The following is a 21,626-nucleotide window of genomic DNA, read 5'->3' on the forward strand; positions in this document are numbered from 1 at the left end:
AACATAACAGAAATGGTATATAAGAGAACTTATCGGCTTATCTACACTGAGGTTATTTTTTATTTCCGGCTTTAGAAAAAAAGAAACACTAGTGTCTTTCAAACCGATAGGATCATCAGAAATGACTTGCCAAGTGACTCCGAGGAGCACCGGTCTTTCTTTTCTCCACTACATGTGATTTCTCAATACAAGTGACTCATTATTACTCTTGACTTAAAACAGATTAAGTTGTATTTCCCACATGTTGAAAACTCTGCATCCATATCTCTGGAGAGTTGTGTGTTTATTTTTATGTGTTTTATGTTCTTTTGTTCCAGATCCGTCTGAGTCATAAATGACTAAAACAACACCCTGTGTTTTGGCGAGCACATAAATGATAATGGTTTGGAGCAACGGACCAATGCAGAGGGCAGTCTTTTTTTTACTAGTTTTTCAAAAACTCCCGACTGGGACGAGTTTAAACAGGCACAGGACTGCAGGCGGAAGTTGACGGCCGGTTCGTCTCATTCGACCGCAGAGACCTGCATCACGCTGACGCCACACGGAGAACCAATGGGACGAAGTGTTTGTTTCTACCCTGAAAGAGAAGACAGAGGCTGCAAGGTCTGGATTGAAACACGGCCTGGATGTTTACCTTCTTGAAAAGTGTCAGGGGCCAGACTCAAAAAAAGAAATGAAAAGAAAATCAAAATTAGATTAAAAACTCATACCTGCCCAATTATTGATAACACACAAGATGGCAACAGGATGTGCTATTTTTAATATTCATTCATGGAAAATATGCAATAATAAGCCTGCCTGGAAGCACAGAAAATGAAAAACCAGTGAAGACAACCCTTGAAGTTATTTTCTTTTCCTCTTTGACGTGACCACACATCTGGAACCCAGCTGTCAACCTGCGGCTCAAACACAGTCCTTGTTTACAGGAATGAGTTTCAAAATTGTGAAACGTATTCTTACATTCGCTCCGTATTCAATGTCGTAGAATTCTGTCACAATCGGCAGAAATGTGCATACGTGTCAAATTTGATTGAGAAACGTGTAGATCAAGTCAAGGACACTTCGGGCAAAGCTGTTTTAGTCGATTAACTGACCTGTTAAAAAAAAAGGAACACTTCCTCACACAAAAGATGCTGCGCGAAGCGACTGAACTGAAGTGACCTCAGTGATTCGTCGAGATGTACAACGTAAAATAACACAGCGGTCGGACCGTCTTCCCAAGGCTGACGACCTGACAAAAATTAGAGAGCAGAAATGGAAGTTCAGATATATAGGTTTAAATTTGGCATGAATAAATGGCTCATACACAAACAGGACGACAGACTGGCTTTAATACATTATTGTCTGATCGTTTATAATATTGTAGCATTTTAATCGGGGAAAACACACGCTGGACGGTAAACGTCAGTTTTATAAGCGATAGCTGTTGTCGGCCACAGTCACGCCACACGAGCCGGCGATACAAATAACTTCCTCCTCAATTCCAGGTAAAAAAACACATAATTCCTTGCACCCCAAACCTCTCCCACAAAATTCCCTGCAACCCCAAAATCACACAGAAAACATGCATCAACATAAACCCAACATTCGTGACTCGCTACAATATAGATCAAGTTTGCTGATGATAATGCTAATTATTACTATCATTTTACAGCGCTCTTTTTCCCCATGTAGGTTTAGTGGATCAAAAAGAGGACAGCCTGAGTATCTAGATGGATGGATGGGTGGATGGATGGATGGGTGGATGGATGGATGGATGGATGGATACTGTAGATAGATGGCGGTCAGTTGGATCCAAACATGGCACAGGAGTAAACCTACGGATACAATGAGATGAATTCATATCCACACGTACACACGGATATAATAATGACTTATGATATAATAAGGGTGAAGTCTAGACATGTCAGGAATGTTGAGTATGTTGGCGTGGCGTGCAGATGTTGATTTGAACAGTGTGATGGCACCATGGGGGAATGATACGATGTAATGTACGGCAGCGGGAGTAGCAGAACAAGGAGTGAAATTACATATTCAACCACAAGAATTTACTTTTGTGTGCTTTCTGACTTCACTCCCACGGGAGGGTTTTTAAAAGAAGTGTAACTGCCGGACTCTGCTGAGAGCCGGGTCTTGGTCCGGGCGGATCCGGCTCCGGTTCCTGCAGGAGAGCGGCCTGAATCCACCAGAGGTTCCGGCTGTGAGCGCAGAAAGAGTTTAACGCTGACACATCAAAAATTGCTTTGGAGCCGGAAGCTTCCAGAGGGGCTTCCACCACAACCTGGGATCTGTTTGGGTCGCGTCCCGCCCCTCTCTCTCCGCACAGTTTGAACATCAGGCGTGTTTTGGCTCTCCGTCAACAGCCAGTTCCTAGGAGATGGATCATCTGGGGTCTGACTCATGCGCCGGCCGGGGATATAAGCCGCGGGAGCTCCGTGGAAGCGGCAGTCTGCAGCGAGTACCTGGTTTGCTCCCGGCGCCGGGTATCTGGGTGTCTGGGTATCTGGGTCAGTCCGTAGACATGGGGAATGCGGGGCCGCTGTTGCTGCTACTGCTGCTGGGTTGCGGCGGCTCTCCGGTGCACTGGCCCGAACTGGAGGAAGCGAAGGTGAGGCGGCGCCCGGCGGTCGGTCCCGCGGACGCTCACGCTGAAGTTTCTGTGTGAGAAATGTACATGTTCACCAAAGTGGTGCGATTTTACTGCTCACTGCGTTTTCTCCACCTTTCACAGGCTTACCTAGAGAAGTACGGCTATCTGAGTGACCCCGCCGACCCCCAGGATCCGCGGCACCTGGAGGAAATCATCGAAGCACTCAAGTAAATAATGGAAAACAAAGAGAAAACCCGGCCGCAAGAAGGTTCTTAGGACAGAGTGGGAAGAGGGGAGGTCTTATTTTTCCAAATGATATTTTTGTCTCCAGAGTCTTCCAGAGGGTGAATGATCTGCCCCCTAGCGGCGAGTTGGGCGAAGCCACGCTGGAGGTGATGAGGCAGCCTCGCTGTGGCTTGGCAGACCCCTTCAATAGCAAACACCACAAATTCAGAGTGCTGGGTGAGTCTGGAACTGTCTGCAACCGCTGCCCAATATTTTTTCCCTGATCTTTCTAATAACTGTGTTAAAATAACTAATAAAATGTATGCTAATACATTATTAAGATCACCACTTGTCTGATCTGACATATGCAATGTAACAATACTGTGGGAGACTCGTATTGAGTTACCAATACTAATTTAAAGGGATATGCTCTTCACTGACACACCCGCTGTTTATTTGATTATCACAAGGATCAACGTTTCACTTATACTACTATCATTAACAGTACATCATGGATTAGTGCGCCACAAGCATAAAATTGCAACACACTTTGATAAATTGGAACAGCTAAGCGGAGGCAGACAGTTCTTTCTCCTCCGACAGCATTCGGTCATGTCGGAGGTGTTGGCGTCCAAAGTCAGTCTGTTAGATGCAGTTGTGTTACAACTAAGCCGAATTCTGCATTTCCAGAATTTGACAAAGAAAAAACAAAACAAAACAAAACATTATCGTGAGACTGTTGACAGACAGACAAATAATCAAAAAAAATCCTTGGAAGCAATAGTTCTTTTCCCTAAACAGGCTTTCAAAAATCATGGTCCATGGAGGTTCCTGTCTAACCTCATCTGTTAGCCTGTCCATCACCACTGTAAACAAGAAGGAGCTCAGAGCTGATCCCTGATGGAGTCCCACCTCCCCCTTGAACTTCTCTGTTACCCCTACAGCACACCGTACCGGTGTCTCAAAGCGAGCATACATGTCCTGCACCAGTCTAACATACTTCTCTGCCACTCCAGACTTCCTCATACAACCCAGTCGTATGATCTTTCTCAGTCTGCAAAGGCACAATGCAGCTCCCCATGGCCTTCTCTGAACTTCTCTACCAGCATTCTCAAAGCAAATACTGCATCTGTAGTACTCTTCTTAGGTATGAAGCCATACTGCTGTTCACAAACACTGACTTCTGCTCTTGTTCTAGATTCCACTGCTCTTTCCCATAACATCATAGTATGGCTTATCCACTTTATCCCTCTATAGTTGCTGCAATTCTGCACATCCCCTTTATTCTTAAAAATGGGCACCATCACGCTTCTTCTCTATTCCTATTCTACCACTGTCTCTCCTAGACACTTCCACACCTCCACAGGTATATCATCAGGACCAACTGCCTTTCCACTCTCCATCCTCTTCAGTGCCCTCCTCGCTTCACCTTCTCTGCTACTTTGTGGTCCATAATCAACCATAATCACCCATCCCTTGCTTTCATTTTCTTCATTTTCCATCTCTTCAAAGTACTTGTTCCATATTCCCATCACTCTTTTAGAAGCTGTCAATACATTGACCTCTCTGGTCCTGTATGGTCAATGTATTGACAGCTTCCATCTATCCATAGTCACCCTGACCTGTTGTACATCCTTTCCATCCCTCGATTTCTCTGTTTCCCCATAAATCATTTTCCCATCCTTTTTGCAAATTCTACCACCACCTGTGCTTCTGCGTTCCTATCCTGTATACCAAATCTGCCCATCACTTCTTCATCCCCTCTGTTGCCTTCACTATTGAAGTCTGCACCAATGACCACTCTCTCTTCTTTGGAGATATTCTGCATCACTTCATCTAGCACATTCCAGAACTTCTCCTTGTCCTCTAATGCAAACCCCACCTGTAGGTCATACCCACTGACAATATTGCACCTCTTGTTTCCACTTCCAAACTCAAAAAGTCTCTCTGGCACGCTTCACCTCCAGAACATTCCTAACAAACTCCTTCAAGATAACTCCTACTCCATTTCTACAGTGTGAAAACTGCTCCTAAGCTTCTCGCCTTACTACCTGTCCACTAAGTCTCCTGGACACACAGTATCTCCGCCACCATGTTGTCCAACTCTTTAGCTTTTCCTGTCATCATCTCAATATTCAAAGTCCCTCCTCTCAGTCCCGGGCTCTCGTCCTTCCTCTTCTCTTCCGAAGACGCCTTCCTCCTCTCCTTCCTCTAAACACAGCAGACCAATTTCCACTGGTACCCTGAAGGTCATCGGCACAGATGGCAGTTGTTGTTAACCAGGGCTTTCACTGATCCGGTATGAGTTTCGATTCTCACGTTTGGTTTTGGCACAAGTTTTACGGCGGGTGCCTTGACCGACGCGACCTTCTGCGTTCATCTCAGAGACGCTGCCCTCCTGAGGCTGCATTCCTTGGAAGAAATCATTCCTGATGCTGGAATGAAGGAGCGTCTTTGATGGAGCCAAGATTTGCTTTTGGTGAACGATTTGAGATTGAAAACAACATGACATTGGCATCATTGGCATCTTAACAGTATTTGAAGTAAAATAGATATCAAGTGATGTCACGCATGACAGATCTCACCTGTAATATTGAGCTGTAAACTTTTATAGTATTTATTGATTTTACCAGAAAACACAGTGTTGCTGTTATGTCTTAATGACAAAGGTCGTTGTCGAGGTCATCAGTCGCCGCTCCTCTGCTCTCCTGGTTTCGGTCAGATTCTTTCTCTCCCTCAAAGGATCTCGGTCGAACCCTCGTCAGACACGATGTGTCGCTCTTCCAGGTCGCTGGAGAAAGAAAAATCTGACGTATCGCATCTACAATTATACGCCGGATATGAAGAGGGCCGAGGTGGAGGCAGCCGTACGCTCGGCCTTCGACTACTGGAGTGAAGCGGCCCCGTTGACCTTCAGCGAGGTGGACCGTGGAAGGGCGGACATAAAGATTTCCTTCCATGAAAAAGAAGGCTACTGCCCATTCGATGGCCCGGGTTCGTCCATTTTCTTTTGTCTCGACAGACATTTATTTATTTTTCCCATCGCTCCGGGGCCTCCGACAACACGCACCCTCTGCCGTTTGTGTCCGCAGGTCACGTGCTGGCTCACGCTGAGCCACCGGAATCCGGTATTGTCCATTTTGATGAGGACGAGATCTGGACCGAAGGGACATATTATGGCACTAATCTGCGTATTGTGGCTGCCCATGAAATTGGCCACGCTCTGGGTTTGGGTCACTCTCAATTCCGGAGCGCTCTGATGGCGCCGGTCCACTACGGTTACCGCCCCAACTTCAGACTGCATTCAGATGACGTGCGAGGCGTCCAGGCTTTGTACGGTGAGCGAAGGATGGCCGTCGTCGTGTCGTGATCAAGATTGTTCTTCGAAGATTTTTGATGAGTCCCAAACCAAAGCAGCCGCGACACAAGAGCCTGTGTTTGTTTCCAGCTTATTATACGCCGGATCAATACTGTAGTGTATTTACTCTGGGAAACACCCGGGTGATGGTAAAACATCTGTTCAATGGGCAATAGCTGTTGTTGGGCACAGCACTATAATGACATTTGGGACCCGACAATGAATATATTTTTAAAACAAATTGTTCTCAAAGGATGCCGTGTTTTATATTTTTACAATATTTTTGTGAATGTAGTTGTTCAAGCCGTTTCTCTCTGACGTGGATCTTAACGTCAGGTTTTTCTTTTTTCCTTTATTTTTTTTAATCCTACATTATATGCAGATTTTAAGATATTTCTGTCTGATTTGTGTTTCACTGAACTTTAGATCTAGGCGCAGGGGGAATCACTCCAAAAAAGTATGTTGGGCCTGTTTGCATGTGCATAATTTGTGCATTGTGCAATGTGCATTGCATATTTCTTGAATCAGATATGACCATTATTTAAAGGTCTTGTCCTTGTCTTCACCGGCTGGTTTCACTCGCATCACAATCAAATACCGAGCTACTTGTGTGAATAGCAATGTTTTGTCTTTTATACGTACACTGTTCTCTCAGATATTCTCTCATTTCTCTTGCATTTCTGGTGTTTTGTATGTAGTATTCTACAAATGGCTGGGAACCAACATGGGTTTTAACGTCCCTGTTTCACAGGCAAACCCGTCACTGGCTCTTTCGCCGCTCCGACCTCAGAGAGTGTCGACCCTTCGGAGGCCAGCCCCGAGGCCGGGAGCGTCCCCGACCCGTGCACAGCCCGCCTGGACGCCATCATGTTGGGTAAGACAACACCCAGACGGTCCAATGCACCGGAAGCAGAAAAAATGTTTGATCAATCAATCAATACTGTAGCGTATTTACTCTGGGAAACACCCGGGTGATGGTAAAACGTCTGTTCAATGGGCAATAGCTGTTGTTGGGCACAGCAATATAAAAAACTGTTCTCCTGGATTCCAGGTTGAAAATAGAATTCATAGAAATATATATGTAAAAGTGTGGGTATTTACTAGATTTGTGCCGTTAGTGTCGTTGGACAAACCCCCAAAAGCATGGACGTTTGACCCTCCTCCGATTAGAGCTTACACTGCTCTGACTGAGATGACTCTTAAGAGTTTGTGAAAATACAGAAAATGCAAACTCACATTGGGAACATTTGTGATTGACGAATGCAACGTTTCTGAGAATGAAGGTTCACCTGAAGAGTCATCAGAAGAAGACTTGTTTTTGCAGTGATGGTTTCCTGACTTGTTGGCGTGATGATTCGGCGACAGCCGTGACGATTTGCATAGACACGCGTCAGCGGGAAGCACAGAACACGCCAAAGATTTTCAGGCCCAAAAATCGTCCACTAAACATCTCACAGAGACTTTGTTACTCACTGTTTCAGGACCGTGGAGGAAAGTGTTTGCTTTCAGCGGGGATTACGTGTGGACCATCTCGGATCTGGGACACAACAAACCCATAAAGATTAGCAGACTGTGGAGGAGAGTCCCTGGAAACTTGACTGCAGCTGTTCACTCTCCCAGGACCGACAAGACTTACTTCTTTAAAGGTACAGCGACTCGACCAGCCGCCGCGTTCCGCTCTGCCACTGCGTCTGAAAATAAATGTGTGCACGTGTCTGCGATGCGCCCGTTGACAGGCAGCCAAGTGTGGAGGTACTCCAGGTTCACGCTGGATTTTGGCTATCCCAAACACGTCCAACGCATCCCACGCAGCATCGATGCGGCCTTGTACTTGGAGAGGAACAAGAAGCTGATCTTTATCAAAGTACGTCGGGGCCGAACCGATCGGATCGCCTCGCCGATCCCCGCGGAAAGGTTGTTTCTCAGTCGCAATATTTTGGCTCCTTTGCTGACAGGGTTCGGAGTTCTGGCAGTGGGACGAGCTAAAATACAACAGCTTAACGGCCAGACCGCTCAGCATGCTCTTCACCGGCGTGCCATCCGGCATCGACGCGGCCCTCACATGGACCAACGGGAAGATCTTCTTCTTCAAGGGGGACGACTACTGGCGCGTGAATGAGCAGCTGAGGGCGGACAAAGGCTACCCGCTGAGCAAGAAGGAACGCTGGATGCGATGCTGAGGCTTCGACCATCGGGGGGCGGCAGCGGCTAACGGTGGACGTGCCGTTCTGCCGGGCGCCAACAACCGCACAACCTCCGGTGCAGACATTTGGGGAAATGACAGACGCGACCACGGGTGTTGTTACATTCGAGCGATCCCTGGACCGGACGCCAGCGACCTCCAAAGAAATGTTTTTATGACTGAGGGAATTATGTCAGTTTTTGTATGATCTCAGGGAGAAATCAAGGGAGGCCTGTTTTTCTCTCACACATGTGTTTGATTATGTGTCACTCAGTAAGATGCAACATGATAGAGGGAGTGCGCGCTTCCTGCTCACTTTGTCAGGTTGTTTAACCGACGCCTGATACAGAATTCTTACCTTATCTGATGTATGACTCACACTGGTTTGTCCCTTTGTTTTTTTTTTAAATGAAATTTTAAATAATTCTTGCAACCGTGTCGTTGCCGAACAACACAGTGAAGCAAAGTTGCTTCTGCAGGCCAGTGTCTGCCATCAAAAGCAATGAAAGGCCGGTTTGTCCTGAATTGTTAGTCTGACATACACATTCACACATACACGTTCATGCACGCTCACACGTGCGCACACACACACACACACACACACACACACACACACACACACACACACACACACACACACACACACACACACACACACACACACACACTTCTGTTATGCACAAGTAACCGCGACCAATTGCAGAGCAGGAAATCCTTCCCCTGACCTCTTTATTGCCAATGAAAATTCTAGTGAGTAAAGCTGCCAGTGTTGCTAGGAGCCAAAAAGACAAACAGTGCGACTAATGTGAGAAACAAGTGGAAGCCGTTTTTGTATCAAACACATTTATTGACTTAACGTGGATATTTCTATCAACACCTGCGTACAGGCTCAGGTGACAACTAGATGTTCCCGCAGACCTAAAAGAACCGAAAGCAGAATCATCTTGAAAACAAAGAAAACCTACGAATGAATAAACATGCTTTTTGCATGCATCTCGGCCACGTTCTCTGTGCGATGTGTAAAATAAATTAGAAGAGGTCTGCCCAGATAGTCCACAAGAACAGTTCTTCGCCTACTGATTTTGAAAGGAACTATATCGCAAATACAAAAAAAAAGTCACAGAACCATTTTGTTTTTTTGCCTCATGTTACAAAGTCATGAGGTGTACACATCTGCAGATCTCATTGCACCCTTCTTCAGTGAAAGTCAGGTGACCAAACCAGTCAGAGATCCTACAAACACACACCGACACTTCGTGGCAATGCGACAATCTGAAGTACATGAGGTTATTTCAAACAAACGTGTTTTTCATATTCACTATAAACAGAAACACATCTAGTTTTAAGGCTCTTACTTAATACACGAGTGGAAATGGAGGACCGTCCTGGGTTTGTTTCCTTTTCTAAGTGTTCCTACTAGAAACACAGTGGTTGTAGCGTTCACCTTGTGGGAGTATCTCATCTCCCCCCTAAAAAAATACAAAATAAAAAGCAGCATTCTCTGGCACCGGTTGTCCTTCACCGCTGATCCAAATCCGAGACGGCCCGTCCCATTCAGGGGTCCGTCAGAAGACTTGTCTGCAAGTTCCACACCACGTCAGAGAGACACTTTTGGAGCCCGAGAGCAAAGTCCCTTTAAAAAAAAAAAAAAAAAAAAAAAAAAAAGAAGAAGTTCTGAGTTTCTCAGACCCTGACGACTGGGGTCGTGGCCGTGAGGGGCACGGTGGAGCCGGTCTCATAGTCTAAATCGATCATGGTGTGGTTGGCAGTGCCCTGGCTGCTCAGGGAAGTACCCGTGCCCATTTGTCTGTCCCGCAGACTTTGCAGGTAGCTCTGCAACGAGAGAGACGGGGGAGCGGCGTCAAAACACTTGTGCACTCGTACACATCCGAATCTCTTATTTTTGCGCCGGTGATGGTTTTGCAAGAAACTGATGTCATGAAAAACATTGATCGGTAACTACGGCACACACTATGTCGGGTAACATTTACCGGAGCCAGAAGATCCCCAGCGTAACGTTTGACTGGGGTGGGTTTACGGCGGTACGTGCCTTCCTGCCCACCTGCCTGCTGCCGCTTCTTAGCGTCCTTCTCTCTAATCCGCATCAGCTGGACTCTCTTCTGCCTCCGGCTGATCACGACTGAGAAAAGGCAAACACGAAGGCGGCTGCATCACGACCCGTGAAAGGAGCGAAACGACCACGCCGCGGCGTTTAGGGCCTTACCTTCCGTGTGCGAGAAGCTGTCATCCGTCAGTTTCCATTGGACCAAAACTCCTATGAGGCTGAGGGTGGGCCAGATGCCCACAATGACCCAGCTGTACCAGCAGAGCGGCGGCCCGGTCGTGAGCCGCAGGCACTCGTACACATGCGCGGCCAAAGCCAGCATCTCCACGAAATAGTCGGCGCACACCGTCATGATGGCTGCGCCGAACACGGCGGTGGAGATAATGGTAAACAGCTTTTGCCACTGAAGCGTCAGCACGGCGAAGAGCATGCCCGTCCCCAGGAGAGCGCCCAGCGGGACCCAGACCGTGGTGGGAGTGTAGAACTGGTGCGTGACGAGCAGGGCGGCGAGCGCCAGGAGGAGGCCCAGCAGCAGGCCGGTCATGAAGAGGCCGACACTCCGCACCAGCATGGTGACCAGGCCGCAGAGCAGGCCGATGCCCAGGCCGATGCCGGCGCTGGCCTCCACGCTGAGCTGCGTGTCCAGCACGTGCTCCTTGTGGCAAAGCAGGAAGATGATGACCGAACCGAACATCAGACCGGACAGGAACATGACCGCCTTGAAACAGCGGTAGCCTGTGAGGAAAAGCGGCCAGGAGATTTAAGCACGTTTCTTTCGACGTCGGTTTCGCTTCGCTTTACGAAAAACTCACCAAAGAAGCAGTAGATGATGCCGAAGAGGCAACACATGGAGCAGATGACCGCAGGGATGACGTCATACTTCCGCTCTATTTCCAAGCTACAGGCGTCGACGTCGGCCGCGCCCGCCCCTGCCACCTCGGAGCTCGGCCCAGTGGGATCTGCCATTCCGGCTTAATGTCGGGGGCGACGGGGCTGGCTGAAGTCCGTGACCAACGCAGATCTGCCGGGGACGTTATCGCCGGTCCATGGAGGCTGGCTTGGTGACTGTAAGAGAAAGGACAGGTCCAACTCTCAGAGGGCGAAGGTGGAGTTTCCCCTGATCTGCAGCTGTCCCTCCACACGCCGCAGGTCGTCGATCCCTCGGTCAAATGTATGTTCTGGGACCTCCGTCCGACTCCCCGGGCCATTCGGGGTCTCCGGTACAGCCATACGTAAGGTACTCCATTTCTAAAACCGGACTTCGAGACTATTTCTGAGTGTATTGGTCTTCGTGTCACACAAATAGTAAGACCAAAGTACTGTAGGACCTGCTCACGCAGTCCTTAGAGCTTGAAGATATTCAGCCCAGCGACTCGCCCCTTCTCTGAGAACATCTGCTTCTCGCACTCCGCGTCATACTGTCCGATTTTCGGTCCCGTTCTTTTGGACTGAAACCGGATACTGCGGCCGTGCTCAGAGTCAACAAGACTGCTGCTGTTAGAGGCTGGAGACGAAAAATGGCCGTTGTTATGATTGCAATATAACGTCTGCGTTTGACACTTTCTTTGTTACCGATGGTGGTGACGGAAAAATGAACTCCGCAAGTATTTCAGAAGGTACTGCAGATATTAGCTCAGCAGATACTGACAAAATGGTGCCGAAGCCCCGAATAAACCAGATTTGGCAGAGATGAACAGTGGCTTTTCATTGAAACTGGGCTGCTACCGGACGCTAGCCCAGATACGGCTTCAAGCGCCCGTTTCAGTAACCTTTCCCAGTTCGTGAGAATCTTTATTATGTGTTAATGAGCCATGAAAACAATGTTTTTGGTCTCTGGGCTCCTCTTTCAAACCAGAATCAGCACAGCGGGGCCCGAGCAATCATGCAATGGTGACGCTCAGCACTCAGCACAAATATTCCTCTGAGTCCCTTCACAACCCCGAGAATAATAACCTAGTCCTAAACTAGAATATTTTAGCACACACACACACACACACACACACACACACGCACTGAGAAGTTGTTCACTGCTGGAGCAGAACAGATTTTTAACTAATTAAAAAATGTATTTTCATTTGATTGATAAGTCAATCAATCAATTAAATGAAATATAAAAATCAATTCATGAATAAATGTAAAGCTAAAAAATCCGATCAAATCAGATTTGATGAAAATCACCCGTGGAGGTGGTTGGACGTGCAAATCTGATTATAAATCCGACTTCACCAGATTAAGTCCAGATGCTCCGGACGGTCAAGTACAAGTTCAGAGTGTCTTTTGAGCAACGAGAGCAACGAGACACTACAAGAGTTCCAGCCATCAGAGAGGAGAACGTCAGGCTCGCTAAGCTATGTTAGCAAAAAGAAACAAAAACCACACACACAGAGAACCCGTCAAAGGAAAACTATCAGAGGGTTTTGCAGCAGGGCTTTACGACCATCTCACCAATGGTGACCCACGCTAAGGGGAGCCAGTGCGCTAACAACAGTTAACACTGAAAAAGAGTCGATTTTAGGAAAATGAGGTCAGAGAATCACATCGTAGTTACGCGCGGTCCGAACAGGTCTCAGCAGAGGCCAAAGGCTGGATTAGCCGTTCCGGATCATTCCAAGGTCAGCAGGTGAACATTGTTAAAACAAAAAAGATACACACTTGATTTGATGAATTCATGGTCCCTGCAAATCATCCAAAAAGTGCTTTTATTGACCTGCATGTGTGCATCACAATCACTGACACTCACTCCACCTGGCCTCCTCTTTGTGTTTTGGCCAACGAGTCCGTCTTCTTAAACTGCTAAACGGTGCGGCGGGTCGGGCTGCGGGGCCCGGAGGGTGGGTCGCTCGGGTTAGCGCTGTTTCCAAGGCCGCTGGCGGGTCTCCTGCATGATCTCACCGCAGCGAGGATCCCGTTTCACTAAACGAGTTTTTTTTGCCACCGGGAAGACTGGGCCGAGCCCTTTCTTTGAAATACCTGCTAGACCTGCCCATTGGCCTTTCACCTGAAACCTTCCCGACCGTAAACCCCCGCTGACTTCCACAGGGAAGCCTGTTTTTTTTCCAGACACGAGGTAGTGTCATTTCTACGTCCTGCCAGTGAATGACTTTACAGGGAAAAAATGAGAGCTCGTTGGAAAGTTTTCTTCTCCAGTCACTCTCCCTCGGCTTTTCACAATCCGTCTCTCTTCCTCTTTCTGCTTTCTATCAGGAACGACGGATTTCTTGCACTTTGTCGTAGAAAGGCCAACCTTTTCCCCGCGTCGGTGTAAGTGGACTATCCAAGTCCTGAGCCTCGCATCCATTGCGCCGCAACAAGAGGAACCTCTTTGCTCATGAGATGCAAACTACACTGATATCATGGTGCCAGACGGGGAGGATCGGCCGGAATTGACAAGAGCTTAGTCAAACTACAGTGCCAGACACTGTGTCAAATGTGGCTGGTCAAAAGGAAAGTGGCAAGAATGAGACACGGCCAAAAATATATCCACCTTTTCAGGCAAAACTATCAGAACACGACTCCACTTGATTGTCCACGTCAGGATTACAATTCTGTCATTTGTTCCCGCTGGAATAAAAGAAGGACCTACTGTCGTGCAATAGAAAGTGATTAATGGCAGCGGCTGGGGATTCTTACTGCTGCCTCACATCTAAAATGTAACTGGGGACTCACGGGGCAGCTTGGGGTCTATACTGAGAAACAATACCAGGCCAAACTCTCATCGTGTATCGCAGAGTAAAATTCGGAGAGCAATTTTTGCCGTTGACATCAATTCGGAGATTTGCGAGTGAGTAAAAGCTCTCTTTTTTTCTGACTTAATCTGCAAAAGGTAAGTGGCCATTGCTACATGCTTTACCCAAGACACCCTAAAACTGGCTGAATATTCACACATTCGACATCATCTGTCGTTTGATATTTCCATCCCCAAGTAGATCTGGGTGTCTTTCTTGGCATCAAATGAAAGACGTATGACTGTATCAGTCCTTGTCCACGTCTCCCAGCTCAAGAGTCGGTTACTTTCTGTTTCCCTCCAACTTGTATGTTACTTTGTGTATGAAACAGACGCTGCACAACAAACATGTCAGGTCAGCAAAATAGGGACTAAGTAATGAAATGAGCTGGCAAACCCCGTTAGATGCATTAGTACCTTCTGATCAGGTCGATCTATTGCATTTGTTAAACTGGCTGTATTTCTTGGACTTACGTAACATGATACAAGGGCAGAATAATACCACCTGTTTTTGTTTGGTTGTTTAATGGGGTTAGGGGAGGAACCTCCACTCCTTGAGTCCAGAACCCTCCTTCATACCAGCTTTGTTAATTGCTAATGTGAAACAGACTATGGGTTTTATCTTTGAAAAATGAAAAAAGGTCTATTTTAACAGCTTTTACTCGCATGTGTCAGTGAGTCCGCCTGGTGTTACTGTGAGTCACAATGGTGTCCTATGTCCGGCAGCTTTGGAAGTCCTCGCCGCTCCGGGAGAATAGGGCCATTATGGGAGACAACAAAGACTCGGAGGCCCGTTCTGTGACCTCTAGTGGCACTCGGAGGAAACCGTGCACATGAAGAAAAGATACCACATAACGGAGGCTGAGAGCACCGAGGGTAGCGCTGGCGACCGTGCACTCGCTTTCAGATGAATGCCAAGTGTTTCCCTCAGGAGAACTGGTGACGAGAAGCGCCGTCGGTCTTTACGACCAGACTCTCCCAGCGCCTCTAAGCCGGATTATCTTAAAAATGCTAATGTTGCTCGGCAACAAGTTGAATACAAGTCGTTAAGAAAAACAGCCTGAAGTCTGAAGGATCGCGAGGCTGTAACTCTGACGTAGCAGTGCATTGAGTTCAGAGCAGAGAGGAAAAGCAAAGGAGTCGATGATGGATCATCTAACAGGTTCACTGGACAACCGCAGTGAAATGTGACAAAACTGACAGTTTCGACACGATGACAGTTCTGGATGGAAAGTTAGAAGAACCCTCAATCCATTAGAGATCATCATATTTCAGTGAATTTCACACATCCATCTAAAAATACATATTTCAACTTCAAAACGGAGCTTAACCCTGGCGCTAGCAGTGGGTTAAGAACCTGTGGCTGAATTCTGAGGAAGGCTTTTAAGACTTTGAATATAATTCTATGCCTGTTTTGTCAAATGACTTTCAACAGTCCTTTGACTCAGTGAATGAAAATGAAAGGAGATAATCTTTGCAGTTTCAGTCTTTCTCAGCTGTCAAGTACTTCAGGTTGGACATCCAAGTGCTGAGGACCTTCACTTGACGTGAGAGGGTTGTAGGAGGTCTCTCTCTCTCTCTCACACACACACACACACACACACACACACACACACACACACACACACACACACACACACACACACACACACACACACACACACACACACACACACACACACACACACACACACACACACACACACAGATAGATAGCCAGATAGACACACACACTGGCCTCTCATGGTTTCACTTAATTTTCCTTAAGGTTGACACATGAGCTGAGAGTTGTGGCCCAGCAGGTTTCAGCCCAGATCACCTGCTGGTGTTAGGGTTAGGGTTAGGGTTAGGACTAACCCTACTAGTCCTGCGACTGAGTGCTGCCCTCAACAAACACTGAAGGGGATCCGGCGCTCGGCCGCCGAGGAACCAGCCGGGCAAACGGCAAGTTCCCCACATAGCTAATCGGGGTGTGTGTGTGTGTGTGTGTGTGTGTGTGTGTGTGTGTGTGAGATCCTACCATTTTGAAAGCGCCCCCCTGTCTTGACAGCTGGAGCCAGCTGAGAGAGGACAATCCTCGAGTATTAAGATCTGGCTGTCAGAAATCTTTACTTGGAATTGCCCAACAAGAAGGTGAGTTATGCTGGTGTTTCTGCAGTTGTAGCCATGAATCATCCAGCTTGAGCCAAACTCTTCAACCAGCTGAGACGGCGGTCGAAGGAAGACAAAGCAGCCACAGACAACACAGTGAGAATCATGCTAAATGTAGAAGTGGATCGACACAAATGAATCCCCCGTCGTCCTCAGGACTACCCCTGCTTTGATGCCAAAGATCATACTCGCTTCCTGTCCTTCCACAGCAGGAAGCTTGAAGACCAGAGGGGGAAGTGGAACATCGGGTTTCCAGCAGGAACTGTGTCTTTGTGACACAGAACAGAGACAAAAGACTCGGACTATAAGACCGTCTCATAGTCACCGAACATTAATAAGCACCAGGCACTTGCTGAGAAACTACTGGACAAGCACATTTTCAGCATGATGATAGTAATCCCGTAATCTCTGGCTTGCTCGCTAATCTGCATATAATTCTAGCCATTGCATCAGCGAGCGCAACTTCCCCTGCATGAATGATTAAGATTGTTCAGGTAGGGTTACAGCGCCTGCTGTGTGGTCAACTGTAACGCACATTCAGCCAACACTTCCTCTCTAGTCTGAACAAATCGGACAAATTCATGACTCACCACAGTTGAAAGGCCAGAGACAGTTTGATGTCTCGTGCCTCCGGCTGATGTCACGTTGCTACAGTTTTTACTTTGCTTCTGATCCAACATTTCCAACGTATTTGATCCGTAAGAACTGAAACCAATATTCGGACCAAGAAGGGTCAGGGTTAGCCCACTCTCCGTATCACCTCCCCCAAGGTGCCATTTTAGACGTAGCACGATCCGCAGCGACATCTTGAAGATAAAGGTTCCCTGCACAGTTCTGAGGCGCGAGTCCGCTATTTCCTGTGTGATGCCCGCCCTCAAGTGTCCGATGCTTTGTGCCGAACCATTAGCTGGTCGACTCCCAGCAGATATCGGTTCATCGTTCAACAATAACGCAGTTAAATACGAGTCACACACTCCAAAACGTGTCTACAAATGCTCCCTCCGGACTCTTTCTTTTGAGAATGGCGCTTCCTTCACAGTATTTCACACACAGCGTTGGGGGTTTCTGAATGTTGGCCAATAGACAGCGGGGAGCAATAAAAAGTGCTTCACCATCGCCGGACAGATTCGATACATTCAACAGGAGTTTGAACGATGGAATCTCGGTCACAGTTCCCTCTCGCTGAATGTCCAAAACGCTGATCTGAATCATACTATTTCGTCCTGTGATTCTGATAATGGTCAAATGACAGTATTTCACAAGTAGCGCAGTTACTTCTTTGGCCAACATAATCTCTTGAAAAATAATGCCTGCCCGACTCGACAAAAACAATGGAGGCCTTTCAACTCCGGACTGCCGGCAGCGTCTTATGGAGAGGCACGGAGAAAGGAACACAAAGAGGACCGTTTACAGAACAGTCGTGTTTCTATGGCGGTTGAGTGTATCCACTGTACGTCTAGAACGTACACGTTTGTTAAAAATGCGTCATCTAGAGAAAGTATTCATATTTTCATCCGCTAGGTTTCCATGCTGCGCTGTGGGAAAGCGTACAGTCGGTGCGCTATAAGGAGAGCTTCTTGCACAACACACTATTAGTGGTGAAGAGGAGCATTTAGGAGGCTTTGGGGTCAAGATTTATGTCCATGTGTCACAGAGGGAGTGTGACAGTCGAGCTCTTTGTAAAATATACGCCTCAAGTTGAGAGGAAAACCCAGCTATCGCCCCGGCAGCAATGCAGCGCCATCGACGAGAGTTCTGTTGTTCCTGCAGAGACGAGCCGCTGCTCATCACAATTTATAATTAAACATGGGGGACTGTGACCGCACAGAGTTTCTCAGGCTATTTGCCAAAGTAAAAACAAATAAGTGAACTGACTGAACTCTGGTTTGTAGGTGGGTTTGCGAGAGTCACAGAGCGAATCCGAGCGCAGCAGTGGTTCAGACCTCCACGCCGAGCCTACAGATTGTGTATCTGCTGTTCTTCCTCTGCACCTCCGTCACCAAACCTTCTCTTGTCAGATTCCAGCCTACAATCATTGTACCTGCAACGACACGTCTCTTACAAACCTAGAATATCTTGACCTCAATTGTCATAACCGACCCTCGCTCCATTTGTGTCTCTTTTACTCATATTAGTTGAATATGATCCCTTGCCATTACTTGTCAGGGGGACGAAAGGCAAAAGGCACCGGATCAACTTGGAAATTAAAGAACACACCTCTGGCAAAGCTGAAACAAAAGCCCAAATATAGACATCTCCCTTCTTCCCCTAACTCTGTGAAAAGCCACCTATTGGGTTTCCAAACCCTGTTCACTACTGTAAAAAGACTCAGCATTCTCGAGTTATTATCGCTCTCATACCAGGTTTGCAGTCACATTTTCCCCGTATTTATCCACCAAAATGACACTATTCCTAAAACTGAGACAGCTGCTTTGGTCCCCGACCATGCAGTAATTGCTCAGGTCCAAAAAGGAGAGTACATTTACCAGTCATGACCATATAGTCCTGCTTATTTCAGTTCAATGCCGCTGCGAAACCAAGCAGGAAAAGGGAATCTCTGGGTGTGGCTGGATTCCCTCAAACCCCTGTCATGTCATAAGCAGTGTTTAAACTTCTATAAGTAGAACACGGAGAGTTGTTACCAAATGAACGGTATCAGTTTTTATGTGGTTTTTCTGGAGACAAACGGCTTATTGTGCAGTCAGAACTGCTTAAAACGGAGCCTCGGCACGAGAGCCGTGGGACGTACGGTGCGATCGTGTATTATTGCCATATTATGCAACCCGATAAGACGCGATCTTCAGGATACGGGTTGTTCCACCAGGTTCCACCTCACTAGAGACTGTTTCCTGCGAGCTCTAGGACTTTTTGGAACTTATAGCAATAGTGATTTCGATAAGCAACATCAAGATAGAAAATATCGATCATACATTTGAACCCACCGGTATTTGAGCTGCATTTCAATGACTAGTATTAATCATTTCAACAAAATACAGTTAAATAGTGGGTAAAAAAAAAAGAGAAAACAGCCGCTCTTAGCCGTCTTTTTACTTCACAGGGACTCTGTGAGGGACCCTTGTAGAAAAGACAACCGGCTCACCATGCATACAAAACATCGGACATTATCGTAAACTGTCATATCATATAGGACAACTTAAAACTCATTAGTATCTGAAATCATTCGGTAGCCTAGACGTATTAACACTAGTTTTTACTGGATTGCAAAATCCAAATGTGGGAAAGTGGACATAAACAGAGCTTTTTAATGCAAGATTTTGACTAATAGACTATTCTGGCAATGGGCTTTCTCTGCCTTTACTCCGGCAAATTATAAAGCAAGGATATACCGACGTTTCTAATACCAAGTCCAGATCATACGTGGTCAGATACGCGTCATGTGAATTGGTTAAAAAGAAGAAATGTTCATTAACTATTCCAGCACCAGAAATCCAGGCTTAACCATGTGTTGTCGTCAGAAGACAGAGACGGTCAGCCCGCCGCTACCTTTAAGACATAACCTTACCCTCCGTGCTGTTTTCTTCAGGGAGGAAAAATAATTCTTGCATTTAAAGACGAAAGCAGACATAGTAATTACAAAGCTCCACTTGGAGTTTGTCCTCATAAAATTGGATCTCATCGCCATGTGAGTCAGCTGCTCTTTCTGAGAACTTTCTTGCCAACTCGCCTCTTCTGAAAGACGCTTTTTGAGCAGCGTAATCAGCATTGAGCAGCGGTTAATAGTTTTCCTCCAACTCCGTATCCTATACGTGACACTTCTGAATAAGGACAGTAAACCTTGAATTGGTGCCAGGAGGTTCTAGTAAGGAAAATGGGGCACCGTGGCCACGTTAATGAATATACACCATAAAGATGACATGCGTTTCCCTTCTCTTCTCCATTCCGCTCCTTTGTTTCACCCCAAAGGAGGGTAGGGTTTCCTTTTGGCCTTTTCAAAAAGGGGCAACTCCATCTGGCAGCGGGTCGGGTAGACGCGGGAGCCGCAAGGCCGGGGGTTAACTACAGACTTCAGTCCCCGGTAAAGACCTCTAGGCTGTCATCACACGGCGCAAAAGAGGCACTCCCAGCCTGGATCACACAGCAGAACCGCAGGACCCGGGCATTTCTGCACGCCATGAGGGCCACGATGAGGGCACACTTTGAAAAGAAGGAATTCTCTTGGGCCTTGCGAGGGGGAATAAACGCACGGATAGTTTGATCCGGCGGAATATCGTACAGAAATACATACATACCAGCCATTACACCCTGCTGAGAGGAGGCGACAGTTAATGGAAAGTCAAAATGCCAAATAGTTTCCATATTTCGCCGCGGAGCCTCAGGTCTGAGGGGATGAAAACCAAACATCGTTGCCGATGGCGAGCAAAACTTCTGCATAAGAAGTGAGTTCAACAAGTGAGCTGGAGCCGCTCCGCGCCCGCAGGCCGGGCACGGGAAGCGGAAAAGAAAAGAAAAGAAGAATCGCACACTTTTGGGCTTTAACTGAACCTCCCCGGCTGCAGAAATGTGCGGGGTTGCGGCTGCGGGGATCGACCGCACTGACCGCCGAGCCGTGGAAGCGGGCGGGCGGCCGCGTCTCCAAACCGGCGCCGAAAAACACAAAGCGAGGGGCGGCGCGGAGAGCCGAGCTTCTCCCGGTGCTTTCCGGACCGCTGCGGTAACAAACCGACAACCAACCCGCAACGAGCGGCGAGCCGCTTCCCCTGCGCCCCGAGAACACTACCTTCTGCCCGCGATACAAACTCCAGCTTCCCGTCGGTCGCTCCGAACTCTGCCGGTCCGCGTCCGCCTCTCCGGAGCTGCTGCCTCCGCGGGACCGTCTCCCCCTTCGCCCACGGTGAGGGGAAAAACACGCGAGAAGTTTCTCCACCTCGGCAACCGAGAAGATCCGCTCCAGATCTCCATCCACGGCGGCGCTGGCTCGGGGTGCGGGGGAGGGGACACCGGGGGAGGAGGACCGGGGGAGGACCGGGGGAGGACCGGGGTAAGCTAACCAGTACAACTACGTTAGCGTAGTGTCAAAACAATTCATAAACGACAGTTTTTCTTAAAGACTTCCAGCGCTCGGACAAAATCTCTTTTAGTTTAAAGTTCGTCTTATTGACTTCTGTCACAAATTAAAAAGTTATTTTGTGTCTTAAAGTAACCTTCACCGAGCTGTTTGGTTTGGCTAGCATCACGACAGAAACCATACACACACCTGGACACCTACAGATAGCGATAATAATCTCACACACACACACGTATGCCTGTACCTACACATATATTTGTCATCAATCCAAAGGTCTCCCAATACATACATGATGTATAGTTGAT

General features: G+C 47.5%; 2 protein-coding genes and 1 long non-coding RNA gene across 10 annotated transcripts; 1 reads left to right on the forward strand and 2 right to left on the reverse strand.

The window, feature by feature from the left end:
- Window positions 1-1,330: 1,330 nt before the first annotated feature.
- LOC147221802 (uncharacterized) lies at window positions 1,331-7,690 on the reverse strand. 3 transcript variants are annotated; one of them, XR_015107783.1, is made up of 5 exons: window positions 7,647-7,690; window positions 2,738-2,791; window positions 2,463-2,657; window positions 2,282-2,370; window positions 1,331-2,198 (listed from the first exon to the last, which is right to left on the reverse strand). It is a non-coding gene; the product is annotated as an uncharacterized LOC147221802 (long non-coding RNA). The 3 variants fall into 3 exon arrangements; XR_015107784.1 differs by having other exon boundaries at window positions 1,742-1,817; window positions 2,053-2,370; XR_015107782.1 differs by having other exon boundaries at window positions 1,331-2,370.
- On the forward strand, window positions 2,476-9,348 carry mmp19 (matrix metallopeptidase 19). Its single transcript, XM_086168553.1, has 9 exons — window positions 2,476-2,608; window positions 2,732-2,817; window positions 2,922-3,052; window positions 5,603-5,809; window positions 5,908-6,153; window positions 6,925-7,047; window positions 7,655-7,819; window positions 7,910-8,037; window positions 8,129-9,348. Exons 1-9 carry the CDS (start codon window positions 2,522-2,524, stop codon window positions 8,351-8,353), a joined length of 1,398 nt encoding a protein of 465 aa, XP_086024679.1. The 5' UTR covers window positions 2,476-2,521; the 3' UTR covers window positions 8,354-9,348.
- Window positions 9,349-9,484: 136 nt separating this feature from the next.
- Window positions 9,485-21,255, reverse strand: LOC147221804 (transmembrane protein 198-like). Of its 6 annotated transcripts, none has more exons than XM_086168558.1 (5): window positions 21,034-21,246; window positions 11,233-11,485; window positions 10,580-11,155; window positions 10,418-10,495; window positions 9,485-10,188 (listed from the first exon to the last, which is right to left on the reverse strand). In XM_086168558.1, the coding sequence occupies exons 2-5, from the start codon at window positions 11,384-11,386 to the stop codon at window positions 10,091-10,093; spliced, it is 906 nt and encodes a 301-aa protein (XP_086024684.1). In that variant the 5' UTR covers window positions 11,387-11,485; window positions 21,034-21,246; the 3' UTR covers window positions 9,485-10,090. The 6 variants fall into 6 exon arrangements, with proteins under 6 accessions (XP_086024684.1, XP_086024683.1, XP_086024680.1 ...); XM_086168557.1 differs by having other exon boundaries at window positions 10,406-10,495; XM_086168554.1 differs by having other exon boundaries at window positions 10,347-10,495.
- Window positions 21,256-21,626: the final 371 nt, after the last annotated feature.

This window comes from Fistularia commersonii, chromosome 21, assembly GCF_037954325.1.
Source record: "Fistularia commersonii isolate RoL2024-O1a breed Wild chromosome 21, RoL_Fcom_v1.0, whole genome shotgun sequence".
NCBI lineage: Eukaryota > Metazoa > Chordata > Actinopteri > Syngnathiformes > Fistulariidae > Fistularia > Fistularia commersonii.

Coding starts and splice junctions, on each gene's coding strand:
- mmp19 (XM_086168553.1), top strand. CDS start 2,522: ATGGGGAATGCGGGGCCGCTGTTGCTGCTACTGCTGCTGGGTTGCGGC. Junction 7,820..7,909: donor CAAGACTTACTTCTTTAAAG/GTACAGCGACTC, acceptor GCCCGTTGACAG/GCAGCCAAGTGTGGAGGTAC. Junction 8,038..8,128: donor AGAAGCTGATCTTTATCAAA/GTACGTCGGGGC, acceptor CTTTGCTGACAG/GGTTCGGAGTTCTGGCAGTG.
- LOC147221804 (XM_086168554.1), bottom strand. CDS start 11,386: ATGGCAGATCCCACTGGGCCGAGCTCCGAGGTGGCAGGGGCGGGCGCG. Junction 11,156..11,232: donor CATCATCTACTGCTTCTTTG/GTGAGTTTTTCG, acceptor TTTTCCTCACAG/GCTACCGCTGTTTCAAGGCG. Junction 10,496..10,579: donor CAGCTTCTCGCACACGGAAG/GTAAGGCCCTAA, acceptor GCCTTTTCTCAG/TCGTGATCAGCCGGAGGCAG.